The sequence below is a fragment of the Leucoraja erinacea genome, chromosome 20, assembly GCF_028641065.1.
Source record: "Leucoraja erinacea ecotype New England chromosome 20, Leri_hhj_1, whole genome shotgun sequence".
Classification (NCBI taxonomy): domain Eukaryota; kingdom Metazoa; phylum Chordata; class Chondrichthyes; order Rajiformes; family Rajidae; genus Leucoraja; species Leucoraja erinaceus.
Window position 1 is genome coordinate 30,040,210 of NC_073396.1, and position 21,142 is coordinate 30,061,351.

Here is a 21,142-nt window from a genome sequence, read left to right on the forward strand (position 1 = left end):
AGGCCTAGTGAACCTGATGGGTGTTTGTGACAACCTGTAAGTTTTGTGTTCTCTGATTCAACCTTTCCATTCCAAATCCATTTAATTATTTGAATTGAAATTATAGATTGGAACAATATTTGGAATAAACATTTTCCTACTTTGGTTTCATCTTTATAGATGCATTATTTATGACGATATATTTCACTTAAGTTGATAAGTATGGTCAGCTGAAAAAACTTAACCCATATATTTTTACTTCTATGCATATAATGCTGCACGTATTAAATGGAAAAACTAGCTCATTGAATGCAACACATTTGTCTTGGTGACTGGAGTAAATTAATGGACAAAACAAAAGGCAATGCTTACAAATGCGAATTTGGCTGTGCAAACACTATAATAATTATTTCAAGATTCTTTTTCAATATAGCTCCATTTTTCAGCTTTAGGAAGCTATTTATTTTCAATTATTTTTCTTTGTAGAGATTAACGACCCACAGTTCACAGTACCATATATTTGGCTGTATTTAATTAATAGTTCTGTGGATCTGTAAATGCTGACTTGCAGTATATTGAATGGATCTGTTAGTCATAAATTGTTGTTGGTTATTAACAAATATTAAATGCTCTTTGTAAAGTGTCTTGTGAGGTTTTGAGGAATCCGTGATAGTTTAGATGCCATGATGTTCTTGTGTGTTTGCATTAAAATTCATGGTTTGATATGTTGCACTTTAATTTGATTCATTACCTTTTAATTTGACTATATGATATAAAAATTAGTTATTTCTGTCAAGGCAATTGCTCTTTTTTATGCAGATATTGTTATAGTTACAGCGCACACACATGGGCCTTTTGGCCTGCTATATCCGTGCTGACATTTTCTGCCCATCTACACTTATCTGCTTTGCCTGAATTAGGACTGTATCATCTTGAACGTAGTAATTGCATTTGATTCCACATCCTACTCTAGCAGTACTTTCCAGATATATCAACCATTCAGTATAAAACAAGACTAACCCTCAGATCCTCTTTAAAACTCTCTTTCACCTTAAACCTAGGCCTCTTGTTTTTGTATAGGTGATTATGGGACAGAGATTTTGACTATCCAATGTATGCCTCTCATAATCGTGTACATTTATTTCTGATCACCCTTGGGGCCTTTTGCTCCAGGGAAAACAAGGCCAGCCTATGCAATAACTAAAATCTTCTGATCCAAGTGAATCTTCTGCTGAATCTTCTCTCTAGTCTCTCAATGAGATATGATTCTTTATAATGTGGTAGCCAGGACTGCACACAGTACTTAAATCTGTGGTCAAATGCGTGAGGGACCTAGGGGTACACCTAAAAGTTCTCTAAAATTGGTGACACAGGTGGACAGGATGGTGACGTAGATTTTGGCCTGCTTCCCTTTCATTGTTTGGGGCACTGCGCAGAGGAGTTGGAATGTCATGTAGCAACTGTACAAACCATTGGTGAGATCACATGAGGAGTATTGTGTGCAGTTCGAGAGTCCCCAGCCACAGGAAGGATGTCGTTAAGCTGATAAGGGTGCAGACAAAAAATCACAAAAATATTTCTGGCACTGGAAGGTTTGAGTTGTAAAGAGAGAAGAGATAGGCTGGGACTTTTTCCTTGGAGCATAGGAGTGTGGCTTCATAGAGGTATATAAAATTACGAGGGGCATGGAGTAGAGGGGCAACTTTTTCACACAGGGTGGGGTATATTGAACAAGCTGTCAGAACAAGTTGTAGAGGCAGGTACAAGTACAATGTTTAAAAGAAATTTGGACAGGTACATGAGGTACCCCTGGCACTATGTGACCCCAAGCACGGTCACCTGATGGGAGGCAGGTCTTCAGCTGATCAGCATTGCCCTGCACAATGGCTATACCTCTTGTAGCCCATGCAGAGCAATTCCTTGAATCGTTGTATCCCATCCTTATTTCCCTATGGCATTACAAATGATTCCCTTTCCCCATCAATCTCCTACCTATTTAAAAAAAAAAGTTTTAAACCTTCTCTAAGAAGTAATTTACAATAGCCAAATAACCTATGAGCATGTCCTTGATATATAGGAGGATACCAGACTGTGCCGTGGAAGGCATGTCATCTTGAATATGACATGGAAAGTGCATGCAGGGTCAGGATTGAACCCAAGTCACAAGAACTGTGAGACAGCTGTGCAAACTGTGTACCATCCTGCCACCTTGTGCTCATAATTTCTGTTTGTAAGAGGTCAGTTCTGTCCCCTGTTGCCAGGATTGGATCAGGCAAAGCATTCCTGCCATTGGCCATTGTTCTTATCAATGGTCATTTGCGCATTGGTATTGATTTATTATTGTCATGTATACAAAGATACAGTGGACACCTTTATTTTAAGTGCCATCAGGCAAATCATATCCTACACGAATACAACAGGTAGTATAAAAAGAGGAAGTAACAAAATAAAGTGTTACAGCTACAGAGAAAGTGTAAATAAAAATAAGTTCAAGGGTAGCTATGAGATAAATTGGGAGAACTGACATACTTATGAGAGATCCGTTCAAGTAATAACATCGGGGAATACGCTGTTCTTGAATCGGGTGATACTGTTTGAAATCCTTTGTACCTTTTGACCGACAGGGTGGGGAGAAGCGAGAATGATCAGAGTGCGCGTGGTCTTTGATTATGTAGGCTGCTTTTCTGAGGCAGCTTTCCTGAGGCAGCATGGTGTAGATGGAATCAATGGGAAGGATGGTTTGTGTAATGGACTGGGCTGCCTTCAAAACTACCGTTTCTTGTGGTCTTGGGCAGAGCAGTTGCCAAATCAAGCTGGGATGCTTTCTGCAGGGCATCTATAGACATTGGTAAGAGTCATTGGAGACATGCCAGATTTCCTTAGTCTTCTGAGAAATCAGAGGTTTTGGTGCATTTTCTCAGCCATAGCCTCAATGTGGTTGGACCGCAACTAATTGTTGGTGGTATTTATGTCTAGGAACATGCAGTTTTCGACCATCTCCATTTCATCACCATTGATGCAGACCGGGGCATGGAGACCATGTGGCTTGCTCAAGCTCATGACCAGCTTATTTTTCTTTTGCTGACATTGACGGAGAGGTTGTCTTGACACATTGCTACTAAATTCCGAATCTCCTTCCTGTACACATTGTTCAAGATCTGCACATTAAGTTGGTGTCAACTACAAACTTGTAAATGCAGTTGGAAGAAGAATGTGTCACAGTAGTGTATAGGGAGTATAGTCGGTGTTTCAGAGTGCAGCTGTGTGGGGGGGGGCGGGGGGGGCACAGTTGTTGAGAGTTATTGTGGAGGCTATTTGGTTGCCTATCCTTGGTGATTGTGGTCTGTGGGTTAGGAAGTCAAGGATTCAGTCACAGAAGGTGTTGCTGAGTGCTAGTTCCAGGAGTTTGGGGATGAGTTTGGGTGAAATTATATATTGTTGTAGGCTGAGAATAAATGGTATTTTGACATGACTGTTCTGAATATCTTGATGTTCCAAGGATGAGTGTTGGGCCTGCAAGATAGTGTCTGCGTGAACCTGTTCCATGCAGTTGTACCAGAGATTGGCCTGATGCTTGGCACCTCTGCCGAAGGACTTGTACCAGTAAATTGCCCACCACTCACTGCGGAGATGCTGCCTATGAGGACTGCTGTTGAGCAGGCTGGGATAAGCGTGGCAGCCAGTCAGCGCTTAGATATGGAGCTCCATGCTGAACCCTGGCTGGCATGGTAACCGTGGACATTGCTGGGAAATGGCTTTTTAAAAAATATATATACTGTCTGGATCTTACAAGCACTCTAAATCTTTTCCAGGTGTATGATCGAAAGCAGCTTCTCTCCCTCTCTTTGCTTGACTGCATAAGTGTCAGCAACCCTGCCCAAATGTGTTAGGTGTATATTGAAGCAATCACTGTGGACAAATGTCCATGCTTGGAGAAAGCAGTACAGTGTACAGCAAATAATATTGATCCCCCTCCTGTTTAGGCGTAACCTGTCCCAACCTGTACGTCACCTCTGCACCAGAAGAGATTCCTATAGTCTTAAAAATATTAGACTCCGTGCACCAACTCCTGAGTCACGCATTCTGTCTTAAATTACTATTGGTACCCTCACTAGCAGGTGGCACCAGGAGTAATCTGGAGATAACCACCTATGAGATCCCACTTTTTAACCTTTTGCCTACCTGCCTGGGTTGACTGCAGCACCTCGTCCCTTTTCCTACCTATGTCATTTATGTGAAGGTGCACAAGGCTGCTCACCTTCTGTCTGCTCAACCCCTCCCCTTGATAATATTCTACAGCGACTGAGACATTTTGTACACTGGCATCAGGAAGGCAACACACCAAACTAGAGTCATGCTTGTAGCCACAGAATCTCCTGTCTGCCCCCCCCCCTTGACTAATGAGTCTCATGTGATTATCACTGTCTGCCGTCACCATTCCCCGCTGTGCCTCTGCCTACTTCCTTTCCTGGTTGTCACCCATCTACTTTTAGCCTATACTTTTGGTGTGACTACTGCATTACAGCTCCTATCTCTGTCACTCACGGACAATCCTGAAGATATTCAGCCGCAGCTCCAGCTGTATTCTCATAAAGAGGGCTCATAATAAATGGCACCTGTGCAAGTGTTGAAGTATTTTTTTATTTTTTTTGGTTACAAAACAAAATTAGTAGTGCTCCTTCTTTCCCTTTAATAGTCTAAATATAAAATGTGGCACATTTGTGTTCTTAAAATTTCAATAAAGTTTTGTCTTTTGGGGTTAATCTGCTTTTAAGAATGGCCAAGTTTTCATTGGGTTTATTGACTAGATTTCTTATACATTGTGAGTGTTTATTTGGTAAAAATTCTTCTGATTAGATGTGTTACAAAATAAAAACTACATTTGCACCATTTCTTACTTTGGTGCCATGATAATAACAACTGTTGTGGAGGTTAAAATAAATTCTCTTTGGTATTGGCTGTTGAAACACCTTTCTTCCTGTTTGGTGAGAAGTGTCGCCAGTTGTTTCCTGAATAATTGATGTGTGGTAAGATTATACCTGAATTGGACTTGTTGGGCTTGTAACCTACTTTCTCTTTCCTGTAAAGAGCACCAGACTTACTGTTATAACTCTGTTTTACCAGAAAACTGCATGAGATCAAACCACTACTGTTAGAGATACAAATTTACTTACCGTACACCAAGTGAAAATGGTTACTTGCACCACCCATGCAAATATAGACCAGCTGTATTGGTATTTCTGCTGAACATGATTGACACTTTTTTGCGGCATTTCTACTTTATGGAAGATTGTGCCTATCCCTTTTCTAAATTTATTATCAAATAATTTTTAGAAATTAGCAAACTTTAGAAAGGATGTGGTTACGCAGAAGTGAACCGAGAAGATTCACCCCCAGGATGTCTCCTGTATTGAGGACTTTATTTACAGGGAGACATTGGAGAAGGTCAAGCGTAATTTCCCTGGAGTGACGGGGAAAGAGGGATAAATTGATATAGCATTTAATATGGGAAGTATATAATTTTATGGGAAGCATAAATAAGGTACATAGTCAAAATATGTTTTCCCTTGGTAGCACTATGACAAGCAAGAGGGCGAAGTTGAATGGTAGGAGATTTAAAGGTGACTAGACCAAGACTAGACCTGTTGGGTCTGCTCCCCACAACACAAGATTCCACCACGCACCCGTTCCCCCAACACAAGCCGTTCCCCCAATGGAAGAGAGAGGGGGGGGGGGTTAGAGAAGGAGGGGGTGGGGCAGAGTTGGAGGGGGGGGGGGTAGAGGGAGAGGGAGAGGGAAAGGGGTGGAGAGGGAGGGGGAGCAGAGGGAGGGGGGATGTGGGGGGGGAGGGGTAGAGGGACAGGGAGGGGAGGGGAGTAGAGAGGGAGGGAGGGTAGTAGTGGGGGGGGAGGGGGTAGAGAGAGGGGAGTAGGGAGAGGGGGAGGAATAGGGAGAGGGGTTTAGGAGTGTGGAGGTGGAGGGAGAGGGGGGGAGCAGAGAGGGAGGGGGTAGAGAGGGAAGGGGGGGAAGTGTAGTGGAGGGGGTTAGAGGGGGTGGAAGTGAGGGGTAGATAGGGAGGGGGTAGCGAGGTGGAGGGAGGGTAGAGAGGGTGGGAGTGAGAGGCATCTCTCCCCCCCCCCATCTCCCACCCCCCCCTCCCCCCCCCCCCCCCCATCCCCCTCCCCCCATCTCCTCCCCCCCCCCATCTCCCTTCCCCCCCCTCTCCCTCCTCTCCCCCCCTCCCCCCCATCCTCCCCCCCCCCCATCATCCCCCTTCCCCCCCCCCCCATCTCCCTCTCCCTCCCCCCCCCCCCCCCAGCCCCTCTCTTTCTCCCCTCCCAATCCCCTATACCTAACCCCCCCTCCCTCCCCCCCATCCTTCCCCCCCCCCCCCCCCCCCCCCCCCCCCTCCCCCCCCCCCCCCCCCCCCCCCCCCTATCTCCCTCCTTGTCCTAATGCAGGCAAATGGGATTGCAGTAGATGGGCAAAAAGATAAGCATGTAATTGCTTCTGTGCTATACAACTCTGATTTTGTAGAATGTCACTTAAATAATTCTGCATCTGAAATACAAATGTACTCGTGGTAGGGCTGCTTCCCACAGCTGGGTTTTTTGGGAACTGTTCAGAATAAACTACTTGAGACTTCTCTGTATCGAAGCTTGTAAAAGTAGCTTTCTGATGTTATTTGGTAGTCTTGGGTAGGCACCGCCTCCCATTTCCCGTTTTTATTGCCCATTTCTTGATTCCAAATTCTCAAAATTGGAGGGGTTTTTTAATTTAAAACTCACTTGTTCCAGATCTAGTTGAATAGATTGTGACAGGATGTGGTTTTACATCTCGGCTTGCTATTGAGGGTGGTTGCCGAGCAGAGGCCAGGTGCTCCAACACAGGAAGATGGGAGTTAGTCACTTAGACACATTTCCAGTTATGAAGTGATGTTTAAATAATCCTGCCAGCAAACTATGTGCGTTTTTGATATTGTGAGGCAAACGTGATTCTGGTAATGTAGTAATCCCTAGTGTAAATGGCTTGGTACGGAGTCGATGAAAGTCGTCATATTAATCTGGATAGAGGCGGAGGTGTAAAATTAATGGCTACTAAAATGCACAATTATATCAAATAATAATTGTGGGGCTGTGGGGAGTTATGGCCTGGGCATGTATGGCTGGTGAAGGAACTGGCTCACTTATCTTCATTGATGATACAACTGCTAATAGTACAGGTGCACAACCTTTTATCCGACGATCCAAATAACGAAAAGCTCCGAATAGCGGCCATTTTTTCGGTCCTTGAAGAAAGGTCCTTGAAAACGTTCACCGAGGGCGGCCCGCAGAGGTGACAGCGGAACCTCCGGTCGGTCCTCGAAGAAAGGGGAACTAAATCCCCATTCATAAAAGAGGTGAGGTGAGGGTATATTGCGCGGGAGGGTTAATAATTGACAATATGCTGCTACCTGCCCGCTGAGTTAAAATGTTCCCACGGTAGACTCACGATACACAGTGTATAGTGAGTCTTGCGTGGGAACTTTTTAACTCAGCGTGCAGGCAGCAGCAAATTGTCGCTCCCTTCAGTTTCACCCCACCTCCACCCCTCTGCTTCCAGGCCATGTGTGTGACCCCTTCCCTCCCCTCTCCAGCTCCCCGCTCATTGCACCGGCGTGGGGGCTTTGTACTGTCTTCACGACGGCGATGGCTGCAGGTCAGTGCAGTCACCGGAGACGTCAGGACCAATTGGACGTCGACCACCAGGCCCACCGCAAGCACAGAGATCCCAGAGACCCACAGCCAGCAGCAGCCCAGCCCAGCCCCGCTCCAACTTCTTCTGCCGGGATCAAGGCGCAATCTCGCGACCTTGCGGATATGAGCCGAGCATACTACCACTGAGCCAGCCATTAAAATCGACGCAAAAAAATTTCCATTCCGAAGACCGACAAATTCTGAATTACGAAAGGTGTCTGGTCCCAAGGCTTTCGGATAAAAGGTTGTGCACCTGTAGTAGCACAATGAATTCTGAAGTATATAGACACATCCTATCTGCACGTTCAATCAAATGCCTCAAAACCCATTGGCTGGCGGTTCATTCTACAGCAAGCCAATGATCTCAAACGTATTGCTAAAGCAACAAAGTTTTTCAAAGCTAAAAAACGATCAATTCTTGAGTGGCCAAGTCAATCACCCGATCTGAACCCAATTGAGCATGCCTTTTATATGCTGAAGAGAAAACTGAAGGGGACTAGCCCCCAAAACAAGCATAAGCTGAAGATGGCTGCAATACAGGCCTGGCAGAGCATCACCAGAGAAGACACCCAGCAACTGGTGACGTCCGTGAATCGCAGACTTCAAGCAGTCATTGCATGTAAAGGATATGCAAAATACTAAACATGACTACTATGTATAAACACTGCTGTAATTTCTACATGGTGAAACCAAAATGTATAAAAATTGCCTTTTCTATTACAAATCTCAAATTGTGGAGTACAGAGGCAAATAAACAAATGACGGGTCTTTGTCCCAAACATTATGGAGGTCACTGTTCAATCATCAGGCTCACAAATTTAACAATACACCTAGAGCAGACAACCTATGCGTGATGAATTCTGACCCAAAGCACAGTCTGCTAGTCTCCTGAGAGCCACAGTAATGAGGGCCTGGATTCTGTGGTTTGGGCAGAGCCCAAGCTGTGACTGCTTGCAACAGGGAAATGCATTTTAATGGGTCCAATAACTGGCTAGTGATACAGTGGTTTTACTGGTAATATTGGTATTGCTGAGCAAAATATTATTTTTGGACTTTGCTTTGTTTATTGTAGATTCTTCTTGGAGTGCTCCACATCATTTTGGTTGCATCAATAGCCTAACATATAATATTAATGTGTCAATTTCTGTTCTTGTTAGCTCCTCTGTAATATCTTAACTTTTTGCCATTGCGTATTACATTTGCTGACACTACAAAATGTTTTCCTGTATAAATATGGAATATTTTTTTATTGTTTCCATAAATGGGAATTATATCCAGTTATTCCAAGAACAAACTAATTATGGTAAACTCTCACAATCATAGTTAGAGATACTTCAGGTTTTTAAAACTAAAAACAATAAATTGCAAGCTTCTGGCTTTTAACATAAATGCTCAGATTTTAACATTGTCACATTGTAGATTGTCACATTAATAAAAGTAATGGACAGTAACTATTATAAAAACGTGTTAATCATTCTTCATGCAATGTAACTACTAGTCCTGTATAGATTGTTATATTTCTGAACTTCATTGTTACTTTGTGCCAATATACCAACGATGATGTTAAAAATACCCATACAGTTTTTAGCAAATGATTAGTAAATTTGTGAGCATGTTTTTGTTTAATCTGACATTTAAGAGCTTTCACCACATTTTTTTGCTATTTTTGATTTATTCTTTATAGATGTCCGCAAGTATTCGATGTTTCACCAAACCTGTGGAAACGTTGGAAAGATCTCTTGAGATTAGTCGACACAAGGGGAGAAAGAGAGTGCAGAAAAGGCCAAACTATAAAAATGTGGGCGAAGAAGACGAAGAGGAGAAGGGGATAGACGACAAGGAAGATGACACTGAAAGGCTGAAAGGTACAGACTCTAGTGCAAAAGGCAACAAGACAAGTGGGGAGACTGAAGGTGAGTGTTGCATGAACAAACAGACTGATGGTTCCCCTCACTTTCCTACAATCCAGTGATTATTCAATATATTTGCTAAAGTGTATAGAAATGTATAAAATCCAAAAATATTTTGAGAATTGTAATGTTTTTAATATCATGGTGAAGTGCACATTTTGAAGGGGTCGACAGTACAGGATCTTTGCTGTTGTAGTTTGAGGAGAATAGGAGAAATTGTTGCCGGCATATCTATTTTTGAGCAGACGTGCACCTGTGGTTATAAAGAGGGAAAAAAAATAAGGTACAGACATTTAGAGAATATTCTTTGAAGTTGCAATTGCCTAATTGCCAAAAAATGAGTTTGCCTTGGGCATAATATTCTTCCCTACAAGTTAGGATCAGCCTTATTTTCACTTAATAGAATAGATTATTATGTCCTACAGCAAGCATTTATATTTTATCTGCAGGACTGAAAAGTTTGGAGGTGTTCAAAGCGTATTTAGAAATATTTATTTGATGTGTTTTGTTGTCTGCTGGGGCATCACTCGCAATTGGTCTTGCCATTCTGCTTTTATATGTCTGCAAAGCTGATTTGTGCAATTTCTCTTTTGCTATATGTGAACAGTTGCGTTAATATTTGGTACCTTTGATCCAAGTTGCATGTCTTTGACTGGTGCCTCTAATGCCATGATTTCCCTTGTCTAGTTATTTGAGTCGGAATCTGCTGTTTTCTGCCTCTCCTGGCTGACATTAATATTATCCTTGTCCCTGTATGACTGTACTGCATTGTGACAGGTGGTAGGGGAAAGACCAACAATGAATCTGAAATAGGAATTAGTTGTTTCAGCAATTGGTAGTAAAGGTATGAATAAAGTATCATATTTCCTCAAGGATTATTTCCTTCCTACGTTACAACAGTTATAAACTATTCAAATGTAGCCAAGAATTTCCATACTTCCAACATTGCTTTTTTTTTTTCCTGGCTTTATAAATGTAATACCCTTTCTGCCCATTAATGCAGGTTTGTATATCCCTAGCTAGTTATATATCCTAGCACATATCATTCTCTAACTTTGAAGATAAAGTTATAATCACTTAAGATGTGGCGTTGTTTATACTGATCTTTTCAGGAACAGTGAGTCTTATGTTTGTGTGTTTCCCTGCTACTCTGCATTTCTCTTTCGTTAATGTTTGTGCAATTTTCAGCTGAGCAATTCAACGCTCGCCACATTTGCAATTTGCCATGATATTCTGTGTCGTCAAGTCGCCTTTAATGTTCTTCAAGCCAATTAAAACAAATCGTGCTTAAAATGCATTTGTGCAAAACACAATTAGAGAAAAGAAACAAGCTCATGGTAGTGCAAGAGGTCATCCATACTGTTCTATTGTCCAGGTACGATTAGGGTTAAACGTGTTGGTTCATGAATCTAATAGTTGTAAGACAGTAGCTGTTCCCCCTCCGAATAGTGTATGACTACAGGCTTCTGAATGTTGTCTCCAATGGAATAGTAGATTAAATTGAGAAGAGTTGAGAGTCAAGTCAAGAGTGTTTAATTGTCATGCATACCAAAATAGAACAATTAAATTGGTACTTACGGAGGGCATGGGCTGGATGGTAGATAATAGATGCTGTGTTCTTGAGCCAGTGCTTCATGTAGGTGATTTTGATAAAGGAGAGGGCTGTGCCTATGATAGTCAGGGCTATGTACTCTGCAGCCTATTCTGTTCCAGGGCATTGGCATTTTTATACTAGGCCATGATATATCCAGTCAGGATACCCTCTTCAATAGAAGTTTGTTAAGGGTATTTGGTGACATGCCAAATTTATTTTTAAACTTAAAATAATAGAAGTTCTGACACATCTTCTTGGTGATCACATTTACATACAGGCCTGTAACAAGTCATCAGAGATGTTAATCCGAATTTGAAGCGTTTAATTTTCTCCATCACCGACCCATCAATGAAAAGTCTCCTAACTTCTCCTTTCTGAAGTCAAGGAATAGTTATGTGGTCTTGTTGACTTTGAGCAAGAGGTTGTTATTGTGGTACCACATTCAGGTGTTCCATCTCGTGTACACTGACTCATTATCACTCGTTAACCAGCCAACCAGAGTAGTGTTGCTGATAAATTTATAGATGACATTGAAGTTGTGCTTAGCCACATAGTCATGGGTGTAAAACCCATAGAGCATGAGACTAAGCACGCAGCCTAAAGATATTTTGAGTTTAGTTTAGAGATACAGCACGGAAACAGGCCCTTTGGCCCAGCAAGTCCGCGCCGACCAGCAATCCCCGCACGTTAACAGTATCCCACACGCACTAGGGGCAATTTTTACATTTACCAAGCCAATTTTGGAGGGTGGGAAACCGAAGATCCCGGAGAAAACCCACGCAGGTCACGGGGAGAATGCCCTAACTTCGTAAAGAGAGCACACGTAGTCGGGATCGAACCCGGGTCTCTGGCACTGCAAGCGCTGTAAGGCAGCATCTCTACAGTTGCACCACCATGCCGCCCTTCTGAATTATACTTTCCTTCTGAGTTTATCTTGTACTTTGGCAATTTTACATAGATGACCACAGGTTGTCCTCGCTTTGAAGAGTAGCTTCCCGATAAGCAATTTCAAAGCGAATTATTGATGTTCGAATAAATTGAAGTTCCAATAAATCACCAGTGGAAATCAATTGATGAATTCAGGATAAAATGATAATTTTTTAAGATAATTTCCTTATATTTTGCCTCATTAGGCTAAATTGAAATATCAATACTCCATCTTAGCGCAGGATGCTTTTTCGTTATAAGGTACTTAGTCTAGCCTGTCATCACTTTTGCACAAGTAGTATTATTATTCTTTATTGGTATAAACCTTAGCAGTAATAGTGAAAGATATTTCTATATTTGGGTATATTGGATAGTTCAAAGATTTGCCCCCCTCTTTTTTTAATTCACTTCTTAAACTGGTTAACACATCTTATATATGTAATTGTAAATTACATTTGATTTTGTTCATAACCAGGTTTTATTGTGTCTTTTTTTGTACTAATATCTACTTATCTTGATTTAAACTAAATTGCATTTACATTGTTATGATTTCTGGATGTTTCGGAGAGTGAGGGAGATTCAGTCTAGATTTGTAAGAAGGGTGGGGGGAGGGGATAGAAGTGGGGCAAAAGTTGGAGCAATTTCATCTTCAGCCTCTTCTGTTCAATTTTATTTCTGCTTTCAGCGTCCATTATCAACAATCAGTGAGGTGTAAATGCTCTTAGATCTTAATTTTTTTTTCCCTTGATTTATCGATTCAACTGGTTCAAGATGGTCAAGTAAATCTGAAGGTACTGTAGATTAATCGATAATTATTTATTAGGCACGTAAGTATAAGTTTTCATGTGAAATCAGCAAAGTACCTGATAAATGGCAGTTTGTTTTCGAAAGATATCCCTTAGTCATTAATTTTTACATATTGTCTATTTATTGTAAAAAAAAAACATTGGATAAGGATAACAAATTCAGCAGCTTTTATCATCAAGGGACCAAATCTGCTGCTACTTGTTATTCGCAGTTGAGAAACTGAATTCATCTTTTGCTCTGGACTCTCCTGCATCTATTTACAAGGAGTTAAAAGCATTGAAAGCATATTTATACAGATTATATTCCTTCTGAGGAGAGATGATAATCTATTAAACTATCGAAATGAGACTGGTAACGTGCCACATGAATGATTGGTAGTTGTAATGTCCATCCTTCATTGTTTTATTACAGGAAGCCTCTATGAAATACATACCCATGAATTAAACGAATAACACATATAAAATTATATCAACTTCCTCCTTGCGGGTAAATGCAAAAAAACGCTTGACTTAATTTGGGATATTTTATGTAATAGTTTGAAGATGGTTAGATTTGCAAATTAGAGAACGTAGAGTTGATTAAAACCCTTTCCAGTTTGCAGCTCATGTCACTGTCCAATATATTAGCTGATCTATATTTTGAAGACTATCAGCAAAGCAAAGATTTTCTGTGAATTTTAATTAAGAAATTAAAAAAAAAAGTATATCTGAAGTCAGGTTATTGTTTTCCATACTCAAGTACTTCCACATGTCTGATTGGGTAACCTTAGAAATGAGTCAAACATTGATTTAGTTATAGTCAACACTTCTGACCATCTGAATGAGCAGTTAGTAAAATATCTTAAAATTTAAACAAATCCCGAATGTTGTGTATTATGGATATTACATTATACATTTGTAGCTACAGTGAACACCCTTGCTGCACTCTTCCATTTTCTGTTAATAATTTGATTCTTAGTTGGACTCTCACCCAGTGGTTTTATTACCTTTTCTTTTGGAGGTTTGCTTCCAAATTTAGAAAAGAACACCAGGTATTACATGAATCCACAAGCTTTGTAGAATTGATCATTAGTTAGCTGGCATAAATGGCAACTAGTAGACCATGGAACTATAAGTGCTGGAATTTTACATAGAATGCAAATGCAGGAGTGACTCAGCAGGTCAGGCAGCATCTGTGGAGGACATGTATAGTCGATCTTTTGGGTTGGGACCCTTCAAGGGCAACTGTTTATTTTGTGGGTCTGCTGTTCCAAATGAACCATGTCATTTCAAAAGCGTTTTAATTTAATAGTGGAATATCAAGCTAATGGATCTCCAGTGACATTGCTTTTAGTATTTGCGAATATGCCATCTTATACAAGTGCATCTTTGTGCCTTGCATGACTCGATGCATTAACTCGTTAATTAATGCTGACAGTATGTTACGTTCTACAATGTGTTGTGGTTTCCAGAGGGATTAATTTGAAAAAGTAACTTCCATGACTACTAATGTTACTATGCAGTCAAAGTCAATAATTTTGAGTACTATTATATTCATAAACTACAAGATGCAAATGATTTTAAATGGGTTATAGGGAAACGATTTTATGAGTTCAGTAAATTGGAGAATGAAATACTGGAAACTGACTGGAGCTTTTCCAGCTTGGGCAAGAAGAAACAAACATACAATGGTTCAATGGGACTTTTATTGTCACATGTGCAAGGTAAAAACGCACAGTAAAATTATTTTTTTATAAACAATCCAGAGAGTGCCTTCTAAGCACATCCCCGATTAGCAAAATTGTTCAGAGATAGATAGATAGATAGATAGATAGTATACCTTTTGGTCTGAACAAAATTATGTTGCCTGCAGTCATACACAGAATCAATAATAAGAAAACATACAATAAACACAAATTAAACATCCACCACAGTGAGTTCACCAAGCACATCCTCACTGTGATGGAGGCAAAGTCTCCGTCTCTTCCCTCCTTGTTCTCCCTCTGCGCTGAGGCGATCGATCCAGGCCGAAGATGCCGCTCTCCAGTCCAGCGGACCTCCGTGGTGATGTCGCCGCCGCCGAAAGCCGGAACGCCGTCTCCGCTCCGAGACAGCCCGCCACAGCATCAGCTCCGGGCAGCCGCCCTAGCTCCGGGTCCCGCAGTCTCCGCTCCAGGCCGCTGCCCCAGCTCAGGGCCGCCGCCTCAGCTCCGGGTCCCGCAGTCTCCGCTCCGGGTCCGACAGTCTCCGCCCCGGGCCGCTGCCCCAGCTCCGGGTCCCGCAGTCGCTGCTCCAGGTCCCGCAGTCGCCGCTCCAGGTCCCACAGTCTCCGCTCTAGGGGCCGCCGCCCCAGCTCCGGGTCCCGCAATCTCAGCTCCGAGCCCCGCTGCATCAGCTCCAGGCTGCCGCCGAAAGCCAGAACGCTGCACCAGCAAGTCGGGCCACCGCTGCCTTAGCCCCGAAGACGGCCAGCCTCTCGTTGGTAAGTCCTGGCTGGCTCTGCCTCCGGAGCCTCGGGGTCGGTCGCAGGTTGGAGGCCGCCAGCTCCGCCATTAGGCCTCAGCGCAGACGGAGGCAGAGAAGGAGGATACGACACGAAAAAGTCGCATTCCCCCGAAGGAAGAGACAGAGAACATGTTTCACCCCCTCTAACACAACCCAACAATCTAAAACTTAACCAAAACAAGACAAAAAAAACAACAGAAAAAAGTAAAGACAGGCGGACTGCAGGCGAGCCGCAGCTGTTAACAGCGCCGCCACTTAGTCCACTGATCCTGCATGTAAGAGATGCCATGTTTTGGCGTATTTGTCAAAGTCCAGTCCGTGCTCTCGGTATTGTGAGCAGTGTTCGTGCCAAGCAAGTCGCAGGTTGCTAGGGGCCTCCAATTGCAGCCTTCCCTTGGACGTGTGGATCGACCAGTGAACCGATGCTCCTCTCCTCGCCCGTCCACCTTTGTGCCCCAGACCTTGAGGGCGCAGTAAACCAGACCCCTCCTCTACCGGTCTTGTTCCTCACCCGTCATGTCCGTCACCATCGCCAGCTCCATCCTCATGGTTTCTGGTCTTCGAAGAAGCTCCCAGGGCGCTGCGCATGGCAGCTGAAGCACGGCAGACACTCCAAGCACAGTCAAAATTTCAGGTCAACACCTTGCACCTGGTCTAGCTGAATGGTCTTGGCTATACAATCACTTCTCTTCAACCTATTTTAAACCATATGCACCAAGTAGTTTATGGATATAATATAATTGGTCTTTAGTGTAGGTGTTGGTCTTTAGTGCATGTTGGGTTTGATGGCACAGGTTGAATAGCGCACAGTTTTGGAGACGGTCTGATATAATAGCTTGCTTGGGTGAAAGTGAGTTTTGAAGCTATGAAGCCAACAACAGCTGCTGGAGGAAATCAGTGGGTCAGGCAGCATCAGTGGAGGGAAATGGGCAGTTGACGCTCTAGGTCAAGACCTTTCAGTTGATCCAGATGAAAGGTTTGAAGTAAATTCTCTAATGTTCATGTGCTTATAAAAAGTTTCTTGTTGTTCAGCCACTTTAATGCTGCTTGTCATGGAGTCATAGAGTGATACAGCCCAACATGCCCACACCAGCCAACAAGTGCCATATACACTAGTCCCACCTACCTGTGTTTGGTGCATATACCTCCAAACCTGACCTATCCATGTACCTGTCTAATTGTTTCTTAATCATTGGGATAGTACTAACTACCTCCTCTGGCAGCTTGTTCCACACACCCACCTCCCTTTGTGTGAAAATGTTACTCCTCAGATACTTGTTAAATCTTTTCCCCTTCACCTTAAATCTATGTCCTCTGGTCCACTATTCACCTATTCTGGACAAGAGACTGTGCATCTACCCTATCTGTTCCTCTCATGATTTTATACACGTCCTAAACATTTCCCAATGTTCCAAATTTTACCCACCATTCCTTGTCTTTCCCTTCAATTTAATTTTCCTTCCTACTTGTCGGGTAAGTTTTCGCTACCCACAGTACGATCCTGCCACTGTGCCAAGTGTGGGTCCTTCAATTTTTGGAAAGACCCTGCAAGGACTCTGGAGAAGGACTTGGGCAGGTTAGGAGAGTGGGCAGAGAGTGGCAGGTGATATTCAGTAGCAATGTTACAAAATTTTGAGATTAAAAAAATCAAGTCTGCAATTTATCCCATCAGATAAAGCATAACAATAAGTTTAATTTGACACCTAATTCACTTTCATATCTCAAGTAATAAAAACGTTATGGCCATTTTCATACTCGGAAATTAGCATCTTGTTCCCTATTGATTTTCTATGGACATAACAAAAAAGCTGTGATCGTGGACAGTCAAAAGCACATAACCTTCTTAAAAATTAAGAGAACTGAATGAAATTTTCAGTTATCATAGATTGAACCATTCTGAAACAAATATAAAATAATCTAACTTGGATGACCTGAAATTAAAGCATATAATTAGTTAGTTACCCAATTGTAGCTAATTTCAAACTTCAATTTACTAGATCTAAACATCTATCCATTTCTTAGTAAATGATTAACATTTTTAAATAGCCCAAGTGTCCAAATAATATTCACAAATAATTCACAATAAAACATGATTTTAAAATCTCATTTACATCAATTTATAGGCCAAATGGAAGGAATTTAGTGTTCAATTGCTGTAAATTAAAGTCAATTTAAATCGGCTTTCTAGTGGGTTCATGTGGAACGCGCTGGTTTAGAACGTTCACATTGCGCTGGATTTGTGCCCTCAAATGCCCAGAAAAATACTGCGGGATATAAAGAGCCCAAAATGAGCTACTCGCTATAGAAAACTTTAATAACAGGGTTATATACATGCCCCATTTAATGTAAAAATAAGGTACATACCTTTAATTGTTTGCTTTATAAAACCCTGGGGCTGCGAGAGGTTGCGAGTTTAGAGAGTGATTTTTAAACTACTATAACTATTATACAAGGCCATAAAAACTAATAATACCTATTGCAACGGGGTCTTTCAGCGATTTTCCGTTAATGATTTACTAGGCTGAACATTTTCGATTGCAACAGCCTAGTAAAAATCGCGTTTTAAACCCGCCCCCTCTAAACAGCGCCAAAATCACACACAAGGGGTGGTGCAGATGCTCAGCCACGATTCAGGTAGGTTTTGTAACATACCTATATTCAGTGTTGCAAAGTGCGGAGTCAAGGATTTTGATAATCAGAATAAAGGCGTAGATTATTTTATAAATGGGGAGAGAATCCAGACATCGAAGGTGCAAAGGGACCTGGGTGCTGGTGCAGGACTCCCAAAAGGTTAATTTGCAAGTCGGCTCGATAGTAAGGAAGGCACATTTATATCAAGAGGACTGGAGTACAAAAGCAGAGATGTAATGTTGAGATTCTATAAGGAGCTGGTCAAGCCTGATTTGATGTACTTTGAGCAAATTTGGGTCCCGTATCTGAGGAAGGGTGTGCTGGTTCTGGAAAGTGTCCAGAGGAGGTTTATAAATTTGATTCGAGGAATGAGTGGGTTAGCATATGATGAGCGTTTGACCATACTGGGCCTCCACTCGCTGGCGTTGCGAAGGTTGAGGGGGGACCTCATGGAAACTTGCAGAAGAATTAAAGGCATAGATAGAGTGGATGTGGAAAGGATATTTCAGCTGGTGGGAGAGTCTAGGACCAGAGATCTTAACCTCAGAATTAAAGGACGCTCTTTTAGAAAGGAGGTGAGGGGGAATTTCTTTAGTCGGTAGTTAATCTGTGGAACTCATTGCCACAGAGGGCTGTAGAGGCTGTCAGTGGATATTTTTAAGGCAGAGATAGACAAATTCTTGATTAGAACGGGTGTCAAGGGTTATGGGGAGAAAGCAGGAAAATGGGATTAGGAGGTAGAGATCAGCCATTGTTCAATGGGCCAAATGGCCTAATTCTACTATACTTGTGAACCATAACCTCATGGACACTTTACTTATTTCTCCAACACTCCCGGCTTCCTGTGCCATCACATCCATGAGCAATGGCAAAACCCACAGCTCCAGTCGCACTATCCACAGCTGCAAATAATATGTGAAACAGTTTACGTCCACTTCCTATAATCTTCTACACGGTGTTCATTTTAAGCTTTGGTTCCTTCTACAGTGGAAATACCAAATGTAGATTGAGCAGCTACTATCCTCAAGAGACCCATGGTAGATGACCGCATACTGCAGTCTATCTTCTCTGCTTATGCATTATTACTATGCAGCCCTGAAGGAGTAATAATTTCTTATATATAATTATGGGGAAACCTTCAGTTTAAAATAAACGTGCCTTCAGCAAGAAATACAAGAAACTATACATGCTAGAATCTGGAGCAAAAACAATCTACTGGAGGAATTCAGCTGTGTACACAGAGTGACTGATGGTGTTGAGCACTGAGCTACAGTTGATGAACCGCAGCCTGACGTGTATGTGCTCCGATTGCCCAAGAGGTCCCGCACAGTGTGGGGGAGTTTGTGTGATTGCATCCACTGTCGATCTGTAGGCTAACTGAGGGTCATTATTGAGGCAGGATTTGATTTGTGTCGTATACAACCTCTCGAAGCTTTTCATCATAGTGAACTTGAGTACCACTGGTTGGTAGTTGTTGAGACATTTCACCTGGGCACCGATATTATGGATGTCCTTTTAGAGCAGGTGGAGATCTTTGACGTAGTAATGAGAGGTTGAAGATGTCCACAAAAATTCTGGCCAGTTGGTCTGTGCTGATTTTGAGACCGTGGCTGGACGGTTTCTGAGGCTTCACTCTCAAGAAGGATTTTCTGATGTCGACCTTGAAAACAGCTGACAGGGTTGTCTGAACCTGGGATGAGATGTTTCTTTCTCAAGCTTCAGTTGGGTTTCATTGGATCAGAAATAATCAGAAAGTGACCAGAAAAGGGGAGGTCGGAGTGTTTCTGACAGACTGAAAATGACAAGTAGCTGGCAGCTTGGGATATCCTTGTGGTCAGCCCATGTGTTCCAGTACACAAGGCCCTTGTGGCTAAAGGGGGTATGGAGAGAAGGCAGGTACAGGATACTGAGTTGGATGATCAGCCATGATCATATTGAATGGCGGTGCAGGCTCGAAGGGCTGAATGGCCTAGTCCTGCACCTATTTTCTATGTTTCTATGGGATCAAACTCTGGAAAAGATTCAAGAAAAATTGGGTATTCAGGGTAGAGAAAAACAGGATGAGTCTAGTAATGCCACCTGGATTGGAAGGTTTCAGCTTCAGGGAGAGGTTGGATAGACTTGGATTGTTTGGTCTGGAACGTCAGAGGTTGAGGGGGAGAATTGATAGAAGTATATAAAATTATGAGATGTATAGATGGGGTAGATGTTCAGAACCTTTTTTCCCCAGGGTACAAAATGTTCACCACTAGAGGGCATTGCTATGAGATATGGGGTGGATGTTTAATGAAGATGTGCTTGGCAAGTATTTTGCACAGAGGGTACACATTGCCAGGGCTGGTGGTGGAGCAAGATCCAATAGTGGCGTTTAAGCAGATTTTGGATAGGCACATATATATACATATGCAGGGAATAGAGGGGTAAGGATCATGTACAGGCAGATGAGATCTGTTTTCCTTGGCATCATGTTCAGCACAAGCATTGTGGGCTGAAGAGCCCATTCTTGTGCTGTACTGTTCGATGTTTTGGTGGAATCTTGATCAAGTGCAATTATGGAAAATCACTGAATAATTCCAAGGAGTTCATTCTCAACAATGTTGAGTTGTTTTTGTTCTAAACCATTGTTTTAATTGTTCAGAGTTGATTCTGTCAGTGATGGATCTTTTATGTGAAAGGTATTGTATTGCGAAGATGGAGTTGTTTTACTGAATCCTGAAGCCTTGAATTTGGAAATTATACGTCACAGTCTTTTCACATGGTTATTTAATAAACTATTGGCAACAAATCAAACTAATTACACTCTACCTTATAACAATGCAAATGAACAATTTCCTGGAAAATTGTAGTGGCAGGCAAATAATTGCTAGCCAACAAACATTTCAATCCAATAAAATTTGATTACAATCTATTTATCAATATTCCCATTGTCAAAATTATTAATGATTATTGTAGCTGGGCTTTCATTAACACATTTGTGTGTCTAATTTGTGTAACTACTGTTCTTTCAATAGCGTTATTAATTTTAAATTTGTGTATTGTAATTGGACTTTTCATAATATTTGAAGAGAGAACACA

The 21,142-nt window shown here is 42.0% G+C and overlaps 1 protein-coding gene across 6 annotated transcripts in view; it reads left to right on the forward strand.

The window, feature by feature from the left end:
* The window catches only part of clec16a (C-type lectin domain containing 16A), a 178,826-nt gene that overhangs the window by 67,825 nt on the left and 89,859 nt on the right, over positions 1-21,142 (forward strand). For 4 of the 6 annotated variants that reach the window (XM_055651761.1, XM_055651763.1, XM_055651762.1 and 1 more), the window contains one exon: positions 9,400-9,628. In XM_055651761.1, the coding sequence (XP_055507736.1) occupies positions 9,400-9,628 (229 nt within the window). The remainder of the gene's footprint in view (positions 1-9,399; positions 9,629-21,142) is intronic. The other 2 variants (XM_055651766.1, XM_055651764.1) reach the window with 1 other exon arrangement.